At 36.1% G+C, this 16953-nt stretch overlaps 2 protein-coding genes and 1 pseudogene across 2 annotated transcripts; 1 reads left to right on the top strand and 2 right to left on the bottom strand.

The window, feature by feature from the left end:
* Positions 1 to 1423: 1423 nt before the first annotated feature.
* Positions 1424 to 2320, top strand: LOC121779518. The gene has a single exon (XM_042176850.1). It carries the CDS (start codon positions 1424 to 1426, stop codon positions 2318 to 2320), a length of 897 nt encoding a protein of 298 aa, XP_042032784.1.
* Positions 2321 to 5803: 3483 nt separating this feature from the next.
* Positions 5804 to 8730, bottom strand: LOC121765820 (annotated as a pseudogene).
* Positions 8731 to 12990: 4260 nt separating this feature from the next.
* On the bottom strand, positions 12991 to 15824 carry LOC121779506 (putative invertase inhibitor). Its single transcript, XM_042176844.1, has 2 exons — positions 15726 to 15824; positions 12991 to 13449 (listed from the first exon to the last, which is right to left on the bottom strand). Exons 1-2 carry the CDS (start codon positions 15822 to 15824, stop codon positions 12991 to 12993), a joined length of 558 nt encoding a protein of 185 aa, XP_042032778.1.
* Between the last annotated feature and the right edge of the window lie 1129 nt (positions 15825 to 16953).

Here is a 16953-nt window from a genome sequence, read left to right as displayed (position 1 = left end):
AAATATGCAATTATTGTTAATGTAATTTTGGACCTCCACTATAAAAATCATGCGTCCGCCACTATTTTTCAGATGGAGTAAGTTTTTTGTAGCGAGGGTTAGACACAGTATTGGGCATGGTAGTGTTAGGTTGGGCGCGATGTACATATTAATCCAATATAGTTGATGCTATAAAAGTGCATGGAAATTAATTGCATGATTGGATTGGTTGCTACATATTTTGAAAAGTTTTATTAGTGGTTATGTGTGGTGGCAACTAAAAAGAAAAATGAAAGATAATATTTCATCTGAAAAGGATTGAAAAATAAGAAAAATTATATTTCATCCCAAAATAAAAAGAAGAATGAAAAAATTTAAAAGCATTGTTCACTTAATTTAAAAGTCAAGGATTCAATATAGTCTTTGAATCTCTATAATGAATACTTACTAGAAACTTTGATGGAGGTAACCAACAAACTACTATTATTCGGCCGTTCCACTAATTCAAACTCCAAATGTACGAATTAGTTACGGAGTACTATTAATTTCTTAAATTAATTATAAGATCTTCTATTTTTGTGATAGCATGAATAATTAATTACACATAATTCCTATATGAATTACAAGATCTTACATTGCATTGCGCGTTATTATTTAGCATAATGATTATTGACCCCATGCAGATTATGGTCATAATAAACTGAATAATACAGTCTTCAAATGGCTCCAAGTAATTATACTTCCAACTAGTGAACCTACTATTTCATAATGAATTAGTTTTGTCAATTATACTCTTCATAAATAGATGATCTCCTTTTAATTTCAAATCATAATCACCAATTGATCAGCGTAATTGATAGCCTAAAATATACTGGATCTGGTTAAAACCTCCAAGTCAACTTGCTCTGGAAGAATTTGTTCATGTACTGCAACAAAAGCAATTGGGTAGATTTGTTTGCCACCTAAAAACTACTCCACTTTTCATAATTTCATTTCACCAATAATCACAAATTCATAATACCAAAATACCACAATATTCCTCCCAAATCAACTCATATAGTAGTAGTATTATTATTTATATTAGTAGTATTAGTATTATTATTATTATTATTATTATTATTATTATTAGTACATACCAAATTTATAGAAAAAGATTAAATAAAATGTTGCTACTGTATCGCCACTTACCTCCAAACCCCGCAGCCATAATTATACTCTCTCTCGCTCTTTAAATCTTCATACGTCTATTAGTTTCCAAACTGTCCCCCTCTCTCTTCTTTCTCTCTCTAAAATCGGATACAAAACAGAAAGGAAGAGAACAGAGGACTTCGTAATCTTCACCAAATCCTCGAATTCTCTTTCGCCAATGCCACAATCTGGCTGCCGAATCGTTCTCATCATAGTTTTCCAATAAACTCACACATATACGCATTTCGATAGATAAATGAGGTGCAAGAAACACCCGGTCGACCAGAGCTGCAGCGTCGGCGTCTGCGCCTCCTGCCTTCGCGAACGCCTCCTCGCCGTCATCGCCGCGCAAACGCAGGCTCACGCGCTTAAACATGCGCTACAAGATTGCCGCAAATCTGACTCACAGCTGCCGCAGCCTCCGTTGTTTCCCCGCTCTGTTTCGCCCTACATTTCGCGGCGGAAATCAGAAAACGCCGCCGCGGCGGCGACGTGTCGGACTCACGGAGAGCACCAATTCTTCTACAGCACTCCCCAATTAGGGCCTCACCGCTCAATTACGGTCGAGATTAAGAAAAAATCGAGGAATCGGTTTTCCTCTCTGTTTTGGGGGGTTTTCAGATCGAAGCCGGAGAGGAAACCGAATTTCGGTCTCGATCCGGTTGCCGATCCTACGGTTTCGGTCAATTCAAGCTCGGCTTCGCCGGCGTGGTTCCCTAACATCATCCGCGGCCGCCGGAAAAAGAAAGTCTCGACGTTCTCAATCGACGAATCCGCGTTCCGAACCGGAAATAATCGCGGGAGGGGGATGTCTCCGGCGAGAAACGCCGATCAATTCGACGAACATTGCGACGGCGCAACGAGCGGCTACTCCTCCGACTCGCAAGGCTGGAGGCAGACGCCGACGTCGGCGCGGCGGGGCGGAGGCAGAACGGCGTCGCACGCCAGAAGCCTATCGAGTCTGACGTTCTGCCTGAGCCCGCTGGTGCGGCCCAGCCCGAACCGCCACTGGAATCAGAAGGCAGCGCCGCCAGAGTCGGCGGCGGCCGGAGACCCTAGGACGACACCGAAGGCGCACCTGTCCACAGCGGCGGCGTTCTGCAAAAACCGCTCCCGAAAACTGGCTGATTTCGGGAGATACACAAATGGTTGACTGTTGACCGTGCAGACTGAAATTACGGTTTTACCCTCGATGTTATTTCTTTTCCTATTTTAGATATGCTCGTTGTTTATGTACATGGTTTATCTCAGTTACAGTTGAAAAGGAAAGAAATTAAGGAAAATAGAAATATGTGCTTATCTCATATATCATGTTAATTCTTAGCCACTGGGTTTTGATGTGCACTAGATAAACTTTTTGAATACATGTTAGTGTGTTTGTTTATTAGGATTTGAAGAAGTGGGGAGGGTTTAGGTATAGTGCATTTGCTCCCCATTAGGATTACATTTTAAGCTATGTAGTTAGGAATTTGGTGATTGATGTGTGAATATGGTTGTAGTGAAAGTGGGTAATCATGCCTTAGGGTTGACTCTCTATTTCATGATTCTCATCTCATGTGATTATATTGAGAAAAACAATCGTGCATCCACATCTAAATATATATAGTTGCATTTTGTATGCAATGTAGCCCTTTTTCATTAGTGGTTGTATTGTTTAAGTACTTCTCTGTATAAATTAAGGTACTAACTGGACTGAAAAAAAAAGAAAAAACATTAAGGAAAAAAGTTAGCATTACCAAATCTAATTTCCATGCCTAGATTTTAGTGGAGAAACAGAAACTTCTAAATTGCCAGTCTCTCAGTATTTTGCTATTTTTAGACTTGAATTTATAATGAGACATCTTTCTTTCTATGAGTCATATCTAATTCTCATTTTCTATGAATATAATACAAAATTTGCAGTAATTCATGAAGAATTGTGATTTTATGTTTGTTACATAAACTACAAAGCGATGATCGTATTTGATATAATGTCAGTTCAAATTTAAAGAAGTGAGGTGAAGTTTCATAGATAGTTGGAGAGAAAGTTGCCTCGACTAGTCATGGCAGAGTGAAGAGATGTAATGAATAAAAAACTCAAATATATTAGTCATGTTGGAGCATTGTATAATCAATCAACATCATAGTTCATGGATCGTTGGTTCTCTACCTTTTCCTCTTAATTTTTGTTGAATATTATAGTATGACCTTATACTTTTGTGGCTCGAGCTCTTCTCGAAGGTTTTCCTAAGTCAAGAATTTACTTTTCGATTTCAATTTTACATATAAATTGTAGCTAGATTGTATGATCTATTATGATTAATATTGCTATATATAAGATTCACACAATTTAAGTATGTAAATCATTATAATTATTTTGCAGTTTATAGTATCGATGGTTAGAGTCAGTAGTAATCGATCCATATTATTTAATCAAGTTTATATAAGTCGATATATTATTGAGTGTGGAGTAGTGATCAATTCTGTAACGACCTCAAAGCTTAACTCATCAAGGCACATACATATATAAAGTATTGATAATTTGATAATTTATAAATGATATAATATGATAAATGGGTGATGGTTATGTTTGATGGTTGGCATTAAAAGGGGGATGGTGGGCTGGTTGTATAGTAATACACAATAAAAAGCGAGTAATAAATCGGAGCGGGGCCCATGCATTGATTTCCCATTACGGTGGGACCCTTGCTCATTAACGGTCAACAAATAAGGCTGCTCACCAAATCTACCACAAACCTTGTCAACTTATATATTACGACTATTCTAAAATCCTATATTTAATCTAAATTAAATACAAACGCCAATGCTGTTTATCTCCATAGATTTCAGTGTGTTCAAAATATATGTTCAGTTTACATTTTAATTTTATTATTTCCAGCATTCATATTCTTCTTTACAATTTTCTCTCACTTTATGTTTTCATTTTCTTCCATCACACTACATTCTAAATTCTGGTACTTTTGATTATTGAACAATAACAATCTATCTTATTATTCCATTTGTTCACCATTATTAGTTCCATTTTGATTTGGTGCAAGTTTTATGAATTTGTTTGGCTATGTGAAGAAAAATTAATGGAAGTAGTTATTGAATGTGGATCACATTTTTATAGTACTATATTGGTTTATAACGAAATGTAAATGTAATGATTTAGTGAAATATGAGGTCTACTTACTAAAAAATGAAAAAAAAAGTAAATAAGACTTTAAATAGTGAGAGACCGAAATAGCAAATTTCGATATTATCTCATGGACAAAGGGTATAGGTTCATTTGTGAAGACTACAATCCTAACAATATACTATCCGATATAAACAATACTTTCTCGTCAATTCCTTTATCCTCGTTAAAATATTCAATCACTTTTTTCACTCTATTTTATCACAAATAATTATTCTACTTAAAACTTCGTGTCACTCAAGAATGTGGTCATCTTGAATGAGACGAAGGGAGTAGTTATGTTTAAAAGTGTAAAGAAATTGAATCAAAATAATCAAATGGAAGCAAAAGCGTATAACCAAATTGAGAAGATATTGTGCTTGTACATGAGAGAGACCACTTAATCTCCCACTAGAAACCTCCATTTGCTATGTTTCAAAAAGGGTGCTCAAATTCTTCTGTCTTTCTTAAGTTTCAACGATATTTTTCCAAATTAAGTGTATCTATACATATATGTCAATAAACAAATTACCATTTCTTGCAAAATCATAATCATTTGTGATATGTTCTGTATCACACATCGCATGGCTTTATACTGTATGTAAAATGATTGATAATTACATGTCTTTATACCTTTGATCGCAAGTCCAAATAGGGTTAGCAACATTTTGGAGTATTCTAATTGTTTTTTATCATCAGTAGCAAAAAGATTTACATACAAATTATCTGATTATCGTCCAAGTCCAAAATAAAATTTCAGAAACAGATTGGTAGATAATCAATAACGAAAGTGCCCAACTTAGACTGTTAGTTATCAAATCCGACAAATTTTGCGTTTTGTCAAGTCTTTTCCTTAGAACACACAACACTGGTCACTGGTTTAGTCTTTTCCCCTTGCTTCAGAATAATTCAATTTCAGATAATTGTAAGACTATTTATCTATCATCAGGTCTCTCTACGCCTAATTCATAATTTTAAAAAAATAAAACCAATGTATCATTTTTTATATTGTATTATAAATATATTATATATACCAAAATTAGCAAATTTTCATCCTTTATACTACTACTACTTTACATACCAAATTTGTTATAGTTTTACTCACAAAAAAATCTCCTCTTTTCACTATATATGTAATCTTTCACATTTGTTGTAATCCCCGTTCAAAGTATCTACACTATTTTCATTTACAATGAATGATTGGATTAAGTTATTCTTCAATTCCCAAAATTCCAATTCATCCCAAAATTTTCATTATACTACAGTTACTACTATATTTTAAGCACCAATTATGTATTTCAATGAATGGAAAAGGATAGCCCTTCCATTTAATGAGGAACTCTTTAAGTCTCAATACTTGGATAAACCGAGTTGTTGGAGCAAAGTATCACCTCTGAAGCAGAAGTTACTTCTTTACTCACTTCCAAAAGCATATCAAGAAAAACATCCTAACTAAAAACACCACCTTTTTTTCCTGAGTTTTAGTGAAAGTAACAACTGCAAAGACCATGCTGTTGATAACATGAAGAAAATAGGATACAGAGAATAGATGCAGCAATTAACAAATACAGGAGGGACGGCTGAGAGAATTCTCACTAAATCACGACCAAAATTCAATGCTATCAAAGCCAACCAACAACTTTACAATCAAAATATGTTTTGCACGAAATTAGGAAGGTTCGGCTATCAGCAAGCACACCCTCCTGACTGCTCTTGTGATTGAGATCCATTATTGTTGCCAGGCCTGAGGTTCACATCAACCATATCCTCTTGCTTAGCTGATGATAGAGTTTCCATTCCAGGCAAGGCTGCAGCAATCTTCCGGAATAACGGCTGAAAATGCACCAGTAACAGGTGCGTATCAAGACTGTTAACTCTTCACATATTTAATTAAATAGATGGTATATTTATCAGGTGGATTGGTTAGGCATTTAAAAAAATGACATGAAGAGACCAAAAAATGCAAGGTAACGATATAAAGACTAGAATCTTCCATCCAAATGACCCATGGATTGTTGGGGCAAGGAAGATTCTAACAATTGAATATATTAAAACTGAACTTGTCGATATTTGTTACCTTAATATTGAAGCCAGCCTTAGCACTAGTTTCAATAAACATCACATTAAGGTCGCGAGATTTGGACTCAGCTTCTTCTATCGAAACTTGCCTGGACAAAAACATGAACCCCTAAGTAAAAGCCTAGTGGCTCAAAATTAATTTGCTTATCTCAAAATTATTACAGCGGTAAAGCCACTGACTCGTGTGGCAAAAAGGATAAGCCAAGTATATATGATATAAATTGAAGCTCAGCATAAACATTTTACAAGGATAATCAAATATTCATGCATCACTAGGATATTTTGTGGATTCACTGAAATTTCTCATCACTGCAATAATAACTATTTACACTATATTCATGTAGGGTAGCGTAATCTAGTCATCAATTTTACACTTCTCCAGAGGAAAATCATTTGCACAATGACATTGTTGGGATGATAGAAACTAGTATGGACAAAAAGATTTACTTATTCCCTCTAGTTTTACCATCCTTCTGATACGACATTAACGCTTAGCACTTAAAAAGGCTACATGTCCATAAGTGAAGAAACATTTTCCACTACATTTTGATTAATAAAGTGTACTTCACTATGGTCATCTCACTTTTTGCCTCCTCAACTATAAAACAGTAAGGTTGAATAGTAAACATGATGAAAATAATAATAGCATAAGTATGAATATTGAGTTAGATCACACATCAATTTCCGGTCTTTTATTCAGGAGAAATAAAAATTCTAAAGCATAAGAAAATGAAAAAGAAAGTCACCTCTTCTCCACCAGATCAGTTTTGTTCCCAACTAGCACAATAATAACACCACTTCCTCTCTCAGTTCGAACCTCGTCAATATATTTTGCTGTATTCAGAAAGGACTGTCTGCCTAGCAGTCAGTAGTTATTATCAATGCCCAAACATCAAGCTATATTATTCAAGTCAAGTGAAAGGATCTGCCACTACTAAAAAAACATGGAAAAGCATTTGTTAAGAAGGTAAAATTCATACTTGCAACATCATAAACTATGACAGCAACAGAGGAGTCTCTTATATAGCTTGGGATGAGACTCCTAAATCTCTCTTGCCCTGCAGTATCCCTGAAAATGTTAGAAAATAAAGATTACTAATTCAGAAAATAAAACAACAAAGTTGTACTAGAGCAAAATTCAGCTATGAATGGCAATCAGCCTAAAATAACAACACTGAACAAGGAAATAAATGCAAGGCTAGCAATAATGTGAAGGAACAATTTCATGCTTTTAGTAATGTCATGGGACCAAAAGACAAACATACTAGTTGAAAAGAAACTTGGAAGTGAATGAACCAAGCATGAAAATTAAACACCTTGAAGTATGCAAAACATACAAAACCTGTTCTATCAGTAGTCAGCACTCACAAAACTCATCTTAGTAAATGAATAGAGATAAGAAACAATCGGACCAAACAATTTGATAAAACATTTTGGCAGTAAATAGCAATCATGGATCCATGGTCAGCACTCTATTCCCGTATATGAAAAACAATAGACAAAACAATCAGATCCAAGAAAATAATATAAAGTCATTGTTTGAAATAAGTTGCAATTACTACGTGCTATGGATCTAAACAGGTAAATAACTTGTATTCAGTGCAATATAGTAAAAACTAAAGTTCGTAGAGAATAATTCCTCTTTGTGAAGAAACACATCTTAGTATCTTACCATTACTGCAATCGTACAGTCCGATCTTCAAGATACATAGTCTTGGAAAGGAAATCAATTCCAATAGTAGCCTAGAAATAAAATTTGCAGAAAATATAAAGTGAGTTTTGCAGTAATTCGTAATCATCAGTTACGTGGAACTAATAACCATCTTCAACATTTCACTATTCAAAGTAGCAAGAAACTGGACGAATCAATGATAAACAATAACTATAAGAAGTAAAAAACGAAAAATCAAGTGTTATACTACTCCGGATCAGATCCGCCACAGCTATAAAACCTTTGCACCGGATATTAAAAAAACTAGTCCGTATGTAAACTCCGCATCCAGCTGATTACCTGATAAGTGCTGTCAAATTTATCGTACATGAATCGAGTAATGATGCTCGTTTTGCCGACTGATTGATCTCCCAAAAACACCAATTAGTATTTGGCGAGAGCCGAAACCGGAGCCATCAATCAAGTTCGGATAGATTAAATGCAAAAAGGATCGGATCTTCGACTATTTTTCCGACGGATGGTTGAGATCTCGCCGGAAAATTGACGAAGATTTAACCGGAGGGAGCGATGAGTAGAAACTTGTAGTTCGATTACTAATTGGGTTTGTTCATCCGAGTCAAGTAAATGGTGATTATGAGTAAATCATTAATGTATACAAATATTTTTAAAATGGAGATTTTGAGTACGCATTAAATGTTTTGTAAAAGGGAAATATTTCATAATCATTACTACTAATTAAAGTATTTCCAGCACTAAAAATATTCACGTGGTCGATTGTAATATTACTATTACGTTTAGATACTCCATTTTATCCTATCAAGTTAATTTGAAACGATGTGATTTTTAATTCATTGAGGAGTCGTTTGGTTACTAAGGCGGTAATGTTTATAAACCAGGTATCTTTGGGTGTATAATCTGTGGAAGTCGTGACTACTCACAATGCGGCCGTTTGGTTGAATATAGGTCCAATTACAAACAAGGCCAATTCCCTTATTTGGTTGACCGTATTCAAAGAGATTGTATAATTGTGATCTCTTTTTTGCCCCTAGGGTTGCAGAGGAATTTCAGGATTGCAGTCTAATAAAACCGCGAACCCTTTTGTGAATTTTGTCATTCGCGCGGTGTTTCTCGGAGCAGCCTCCCACTGTAAAGCGGCGACTACTGCAAAACCCCTTTGTGAATTATTGATGAAATTTTGAATAAGTTTACAATATTTGAAAATTAATTTAACATTCGGCAGTATTATGAAGATCATATATGTAATTCAATTCAAAATTAAGGCCATAAGCTATTTTTCATTAATTAGTTTGTGTAGTTGTTGACCTAATAACCACTAATACGGCGTATTTAGACGTTTAACACATCACTATATTACTGTATTCCGTATTAGATTATCATTTTATAAGGTAAAAGTATCATTTTATTGAACAAAAATGTCATTTTATACACCAAAAATACCTATCATTCTACCCGGCAAAAGTATCATTCTATAGGCTGAAAGTATCATTCTATCGGGCAAAGGTATCATTTTAACAGTTTTATGTCATTTTGTCACGTTAAAGTATCATTTTATCAGCTTATATGCAATTTCTCCAGCTAAACTATCATTTTTATAAGCTAACTGTCATTTTATCCGCTTAGATTATCATTTTATAAGGTAAAAGTATCATTTTATTAAACAAAAATGTCATTTTATACACCCAAAATACCTATCATTCTATCGGCTGAAAGTATCATTCTATCGGCTGAAAGTATCATTCTATCGGGCAAAAGTATCATTCTATCGGGCAAAAGTATCATTTTATCAGTTTTATGTCATTTTGTCACGTTAAAGTATCATTTTTCAGCTTATATGCAATTTCTCCAGCTAAACTATCATTTTTATAAGCTAACTGTCATATTATCTGCTTAGATTATCATTTTATAAGGTAAAAGTATCATTTTATTAAACAAAAATGTCATTTTATACACCAAAAATACCTATCATTCTATCGGCTGAAAGTATCATTCTATCGGGCAAAAGTATCATTTTATCAGTTTTATGTCATTTTGTCACGTTAAAGTATCATTTTTCAGCTTATATGCAATTTCTCTAGCTTAACTATCATTTTTATAAGCTAACTGTCATTTTATCCGCTTAGATTATCATTTTATAAGGTAAAAGTATCATTTTATTAAACAAAAATGTCATTTTATACACCAAAAATACCTATCATTCTTTGGTTGGATAAAATGATACTTTTGCATCATAAAATGATAGTTTTATGCATTGGCTCCCGTCTCCGGGTGGTGAGGAGTAGCACTTTCTTCCCGTTTTCAAAAAGGGGTTTTTCAATTTGAGCTGCGAAGATTTCAAATTCGATTTGAAATGGGGATGGACAATTGGGGAAAAAGGGTGTTAAACAGGCACGCCGTTCGATGTCAGCTAATAAACTGCCGAAAAAATCCCGATTCCAACCAGTCGAATATTACATGAATAGTGCGGGCCTCAGAAGTTAAAAACGGGCCATGAACAATGTTGCTCAAGTAACCAAACAATGAGTATATTGCAGATAAAGATTATAATCTAGAAACCTTACAACCAAACAACTCCTGATAATTACTGTGACCACATACGCAACACACATAACATTCAAAATTTAATATTAATATTTGTAAGGTGTGATGATAATTATACATTGCAAAAAATATTATTAGTATTTCATAAACAGTGCTAAAATTATGGAAAAATGAAATGTTTAGGTATTACATTTATACGATATATGTGTATGCAACTTTAGAATTTTTATGAGATGTAATCAAATATGCATTTATTTGTCATTGTTAAGATGACCCAGATTCAATCCAGTAGCTCCCTTTTTATTTATCCGAACTAAGATAATTTATTATTAAAAATAAAAACACCTTTATTTATACTTTATTTCTTATTTTTTTACTTTATTTTCTCTACTTAACACGTAAAATAAAGCTACATAAAATCTCATGTCACCAAAACTAACTAAGTTTAAAACCTCTCCCTTCTCCCATCACACCACAAAATCACACACTTTGGGATTTAAATCAAGCAATTGGCTTGCAATTTTAAATTTTTGTTGTTTAAAGTGTTATTTTTATTTAAGAAGTTTGTGACTATATTTAGCATTATACTTAATAAGTTTATAGGAAAATAAAATAAAAAATGTTCAAGATTTTGAAGGTAACCGAAAATTGTACCAGATTTTCTAATTTGCTTGCCCTTTTAATTATCAATTTTCTAATTTGCACGCCATTTTAATTAGGAATTAGGGTCAGGTTTTTAATTAGGATCAGATTTTTATAATTAGGGTCACATTTTTAATTAAGGTGTAGCTGTGCAGATTTTTAATTAGGATAACATTTTTAATTAAGGTGTAGCCGTGCAGATTTTTATCATACTTCTATTTTTATAAATTTAGTAATTGCAGTAGATTCAGTAATTAAAAAGCATGCTTCTATCTTTTGAAATACAGTTATTGCCATTTGCAACAATGTCTAACGGAGAAGAAGCCACATCAACGACGACAAAAGACATACACTCGATCCTATTTCACTCGATTACATTGATCACTGTAATGAGTGGTTGGTTGGAGAGTTGGATGGTGCTGATGGTGAAGGCAGTGATAGAGTTTTTGATGGAGATTCACTTGATTGGGATACTGTCTACGAGTCGTCGGGGATTGGAGAGCCTATCACATATACTAGGTCTAAGAAAAGAAAAGAAGCTTCTATATCATCAAGTTCTAGGAAAGCCTCAAGAACCACAACCACATCTAGAAAAGGGAAAGGCCAATTAGGGAAAGGCAGATTGGCGACAGTGGTTGAAGAAAGAGAGTTTGTGGATGAAGAATTGGAAGATGAAGAAGTTGGGGATGAAGAAGAAGGATCTACTTCGTTGGAGGACGATGATATCGATGAGGATGAGGATAACTATCTTGTGGAGGATGACTATGTTGGGGATGGTGATGATTGAGGATGGTTTTAATTTAGATTTGATATGTATTATGAATTTGTGATGATAACTTTATATTTTGATTGTTGAACTAAGACTTATTATGGTAGGCATATTATATAATTGCTTATGACTTTATGCTTTATTTATTGTTTTAATAGTTGATAACTTGATATATTATAATTTTTTATTATTTTCTAATTTTTTGAATTTATATATACATATATTACTAATATTTTATTAATTTATTTATCGACCGCCATATCCCGCCATACTGATACGCCATATCCATGTGGCGGTTTTTGGGCTCACCGCCGTAAGCCGCCATACGCCATCCATAACATTGGATACCATGCTGGAAAATAATTTGAAATCTGACTAGTTTCTTTTTCTATTAACTTCAGATCACTCCTGATGTTCATTTTCGAAAGGATTTGGGCCTGGATAGCTTAGACACTGTGGAGATTGTGATGGCTCTCGAGGAAGAGTTTATGTTGGAAAATCCAGACAAGGAAGCTGATAAAATCGACTCATATCGAATATATTCACAACCATCCTATGGCTAGCTAAGATATGTGACATTTCCATGGTTTGGTGTTTTGTTAACTAAAAGCATGTATCCTTCCGTCTTTGGGCGGGAAATAATTTAGTCGTGCTTGAGATAAGATATCTCTGAGCTGGGGTTGAATGTTGGCGCCTACTCCGCCTAGTCTCTTCTTGTGCCTCTGTTTCCCAATGTACTTTTCAGAACTAAATCTAGTAAATAACCAAGGAAACATTGTCAACAATTTTTTTAAGGATTAACGGATCTTGAAATATTGTCAATTGTTGCCTCATTTTGCGTGCATTTGGATATAATTAGATTGTACTGATATACGTACTTATTGAAATTCCATCATATATGTTTTATATTTGTACAATGAGCATGAAAATTCTATGATATATGCTTCAACCTGATCTAGTTTGAATAACGTGCATAAGAGACAAGGTGATGGCAGAGAGCTCGAAAACATGGTGGTTTCTGTTGGTGAGAGGAGAAACCAGACCTTTCCTCTCCTTAAAGCCATCCTCACAGGTGGTAGCACCTTCCATGATGGAACTTATCTTCACGTTGGCATCGTCATACCTCTTCATTATGAAGTGTCTCATGGCCTCTTTTGCGGAAGGGATGGCATCGGAGAAAAGCTCCAAGCAGTCGCTCAGGCACTCCCTCAGGTATGGCTCCTCCGGAGTAGTGTTTCTGATGAGTTGTTTGATGAAACAGCGCGTGTCAGTTATGTTGTTTTGAAGGAGGGTGATGGAGATGATGTTGAGCCCCTGCAGGGTTGGCGCAGTGGCTGCCTGCAGGGAGCTTGTGCAGAAAGCATAGTCGATGTTTGGATCGTCCCTTGCTGAATCTAGGCAGGTAGAGTTGTGTTAAGGACCGTCCTCCTTAACGTCGATTTCCACACAAAATCAAGAAACGAGATGTCGTCGTTGTCGAGCGCCCAACGTTGGGTCGTGACTTGGACGGCAAAAAAGGGCGGTTGAGCGCGAGATCAGCCTCGTCGACAACCTTAGGAGATGTTTCTTGTTTGCTACTCAATTGAGCCAAAAGAATGATAATTTCATATATTGATTGAATGAATAAAGTGATAACAATAACTCCTATTTATAATGCTACTGACTTAATGAACAAGAAAACAAAGATATAGAAAAAGATATGCAAATCCCTAATATATCTAAACTAAATAATAATAGTATAAGACTCGTATCAACTCCCACACGGTTAAAATCCACCTTGTCCTCAAGGTGGGAACCACGAACCAAGGACGAGAGTTGAAAGCAAAAGCTTTAGCTAGGCGTCTCCTCCTGGATCAAACACATATCGAACAGCTGAATGTCTCCCTTTATCACCTCCAAGAATGCTCAAATATGGTGTGTCATTGCACGGAGGGATCAACCTTGCATCTTTGTCGAGCGATGTTGATCGATGATTCATACTTGGAACATCACCGACATTCAAATCCACATAGACACAAGCAATTACGGGCAAATCGGTGTAAGCACCATCTCCTTTCTTGCCCCAACAATTTCCAACAACATTTTTGGATGACACTTGAACAACATTGAGTGAGGCGATTATCTTCTCCACTTCACCAATAGAACCATCCTCATCTTTATCTTCTAGCAATGTCTCCTCCTTTTCACCAATCTTCTCATCATATACCCCAACGAGCACTTGCGGTGACTCATTGTCGTTCTTGACAATCCCTTTGTTCTTGACGAACTCTCCAGGGGACTCATTGTTTGGAACATCAAGAGGAGCGTCATCATTGTGAACATCAGTAACGTCATTGGGAACATCATCACCGAATACTATCGTGGGAGTATTATCAATTTTTTCTTCGGCTAAATTCTCATCTTGAATGTTCTCCTCAAACTCCTCCCCATCATCTGCATAACAGAGAATGTGTTGTTTACACACATGTCCCATCACCCATTTCTCGGGATAGTGCCAACAGAGACCCAACCTGGACCGTTCTGACTTCTCCGCCTAGGAGACCGGTATTAGCTGCAGGCGTGGCTGCTCTGGAGTTTGACTGGTCACACGTGCGGGCTGACTGTACAGGTCCCGCGTCGGCTTTTCAGTGGAGTAGCGGGGCTGGTGGGAGGCGGGCTGGACTCGCGCTCTCACCTCCTCCCGAGGGCGAGGTGGGTCCCAACACGTCTCCGAGCGTCGAGGCCGGTCAACGGTCGGGTAGCCGCGGTCCTGCTGTTGTGCCGGTGGGTCCCAGCACGTTGGGCGGTGCCGCTGCATTGCGGTTGTCGGGTAGCGATCAAACCCTAATTGGGTCTGATGCTCTCCGCGATCAGATAGGTGACCACCCCTCTCGACGTACCCGATGGGCTGGTATCTCGGCCGTGGGCGACGATCAGGTGGATCCAAGTGGTGTGAGACGTAGGGTGATTCTGGATCAGGCCACGACGGCGGGCGGAGTACTTCCACCCGGATGCTCGGAGGGTCCCAACTGGTTACACGACGAGGTTGGGCCGGATGGTAGGAACGGAATGGCTGTGTGGCCTGAGGGAAGTCGTATTGACGACGGCGATAGCCGGCGTAGTCGTATGACATGTTGACGGACTGAAGTGTGGCTATGGTGGATGATGATCGTCTGACTTCGACGCGGCACGCGGGAATCCTTCCCGTCGGGCGTTGCAGAAGTAGTGTTGTCCTGCGGCTAGAGCTCGGCGGACAGGCGGGACTCGACAACCAAAGCAGTTGCTGTGCGCGGAATATTTTCCGTCGGGCAGCGGTGTAGCTTTGGTTCGAGATGGTGGGAGGGTCAGCTCTCAATGAAAGCACCAGTTGTTAAGGACCGTCCTCCTTAACGTCGATTTCCACACAAAATCAAGAAACGAGATGTCGTCGTTGTCGAGCGCCCAACGTTGAGTCGTGACTTGGACGGCAAAAAAAGGCGGTTGAGTGTGAGATCAGCCTCGTCGGCAACCTTAGGAGATGTTTCTTGTTTGCTACTCAATTGAGCCAAAAGAATGATAATTTCATATATTGATTGAATGAATAAAGTGATTACAATAACTCCTATTTATAATGCTACTGACTTAATGAACAAGAAAACAAAGATATAAAAAAAGATATGCAAATCCTAATATATCTAAACTAAATAATAATAGTATAAGACTCGTATCAAGTTGATCAAGCTCTGACCTGATGTTATCTGGATCATCACCACCAGGGTTAAAACTGAGGCTAGTGAAATTAAACTCTGGCTTGCCCTCATTCTCTCTCTCTCATGTGATATTTCTGTGGCAGATAGTTTTATTTTATAGTAGCTGGCTTGGTGATGGGCTGGAACCTGATATTCAGATTATGCATGTAGCTGTTTTTTAAAAAAATAATCAGACATGTGGGATGATCATTAAATATTAAATAAAAATTAATGATGGCTCTGCATAAGTTTGGCAGGCAAACTATCTATTGAAGATTTCTTAGGATGTTATGAATTGACAGGCAGAGAGAAGAAAGTTAATCATTGGTGGAAATCATAGGATGCTGCTAAGTGACAACGATTTACTGGTTCTAACAACACTTTTAAAATTTCTGTTTATTTGTATATAAAAATAAAAATAAAAATAAAAATAAAAATAAAAATAAAAATAAAAATAAAAATAAAAATAAAAATAAAAATAAAAATAAAAATAAAAATAAAAATAAAATGGGAAGGCTTAATAGCGAATAATATACAGTACTACATATTAATAAAATATTGAAAATGCAGAAATAAAATAATTTTTGAAAGATATGATTATATGAATGCATAATAAAATCTTGATACTGGCTGATTCGATAACTTCTAGCCCGAGTGCCCAACACTTGTAAAGCTAGCCTAATAGTAATAATTACTATTTCAACGATAGACAAAGATTCTACGAAGTCCAAAAAGTAAAAGACATTGAGAACCAATTTTGTGAAAGATATCATTAATTTATGCAAAGTGATTGCTCTTGAAGAAGATGAAAGTTGACAAGGAAAGAAAGGACTCTCACCCATGCCTACTCTTTGAAAAGAGAGAAATAAATTAATGAGCATGGACTTGGGTTTATCAGTTAATAATTAGTTATTACTATTAATAATTAATTTATTTGATGAGCTGCAGCAAATGCAATGTACATTTGTAAATTAAATTGATACGGCATTTTCTGTTGATTTTCACGAAACCGTGGTAAGTGCAAAAATGTAATACTAGTATAGAATATTAAACATCATGTGTCATGGATGTCATTATACTAGCTCATTGTTTAATTTGTTGTAATAAATGAGGCAGAACTTTCAAATTTCCGACTGAGTTCGAAATTGGTTGTACATCCACCTGCATGAGTTCAATTTTATGCCTCTAACAACTTTCTGCC

The sequence above is a fragment of the Salvia splendens genome, chromosome 2 (genome assembly GCF_004379255.2).
Source record: "Salvia splendens isolate huo1 chromosome 2, SspV2, whole genome shotgun sequence".
NCBI classification, from domain to species: domain Eukaryota; kingdom Viridiplantae; phylum Streptophyta; class Magnoliopsida; order Lamiales; family Lamiaceae; genus Salvia; species Salvia splendens.
Note: the sequence above shows the minus strand (reverse complement) of the source record. Positions and strands in the feature narration are given on the sequence as shown.

Excerpts from the sequence above, each read along its gene's own strand:
- LOC121779518 (XM_042176850.1), top strand. The coding sequence starts at position 1,424 with ATGAGGTGCAAGAAACACCCGGTCGACCAGAGCTGCAGCGTCGGCGTC.
- LOC121779506 (XM_042176844.1), bottom strand. The coding sequence starts at position 15,824 with ATGAGGGCAAGCCAGAGTTTAATTTCACTAGCCTCAGTTTTAACCCTG. Across the intron at positions 13,450-15,725 it reads GCTTGATCAACTTGATACGA|ACCTGCCTAGATTCAGCAAG; the intron begins GTCTTATACTAT and ends TAACACAACTCT.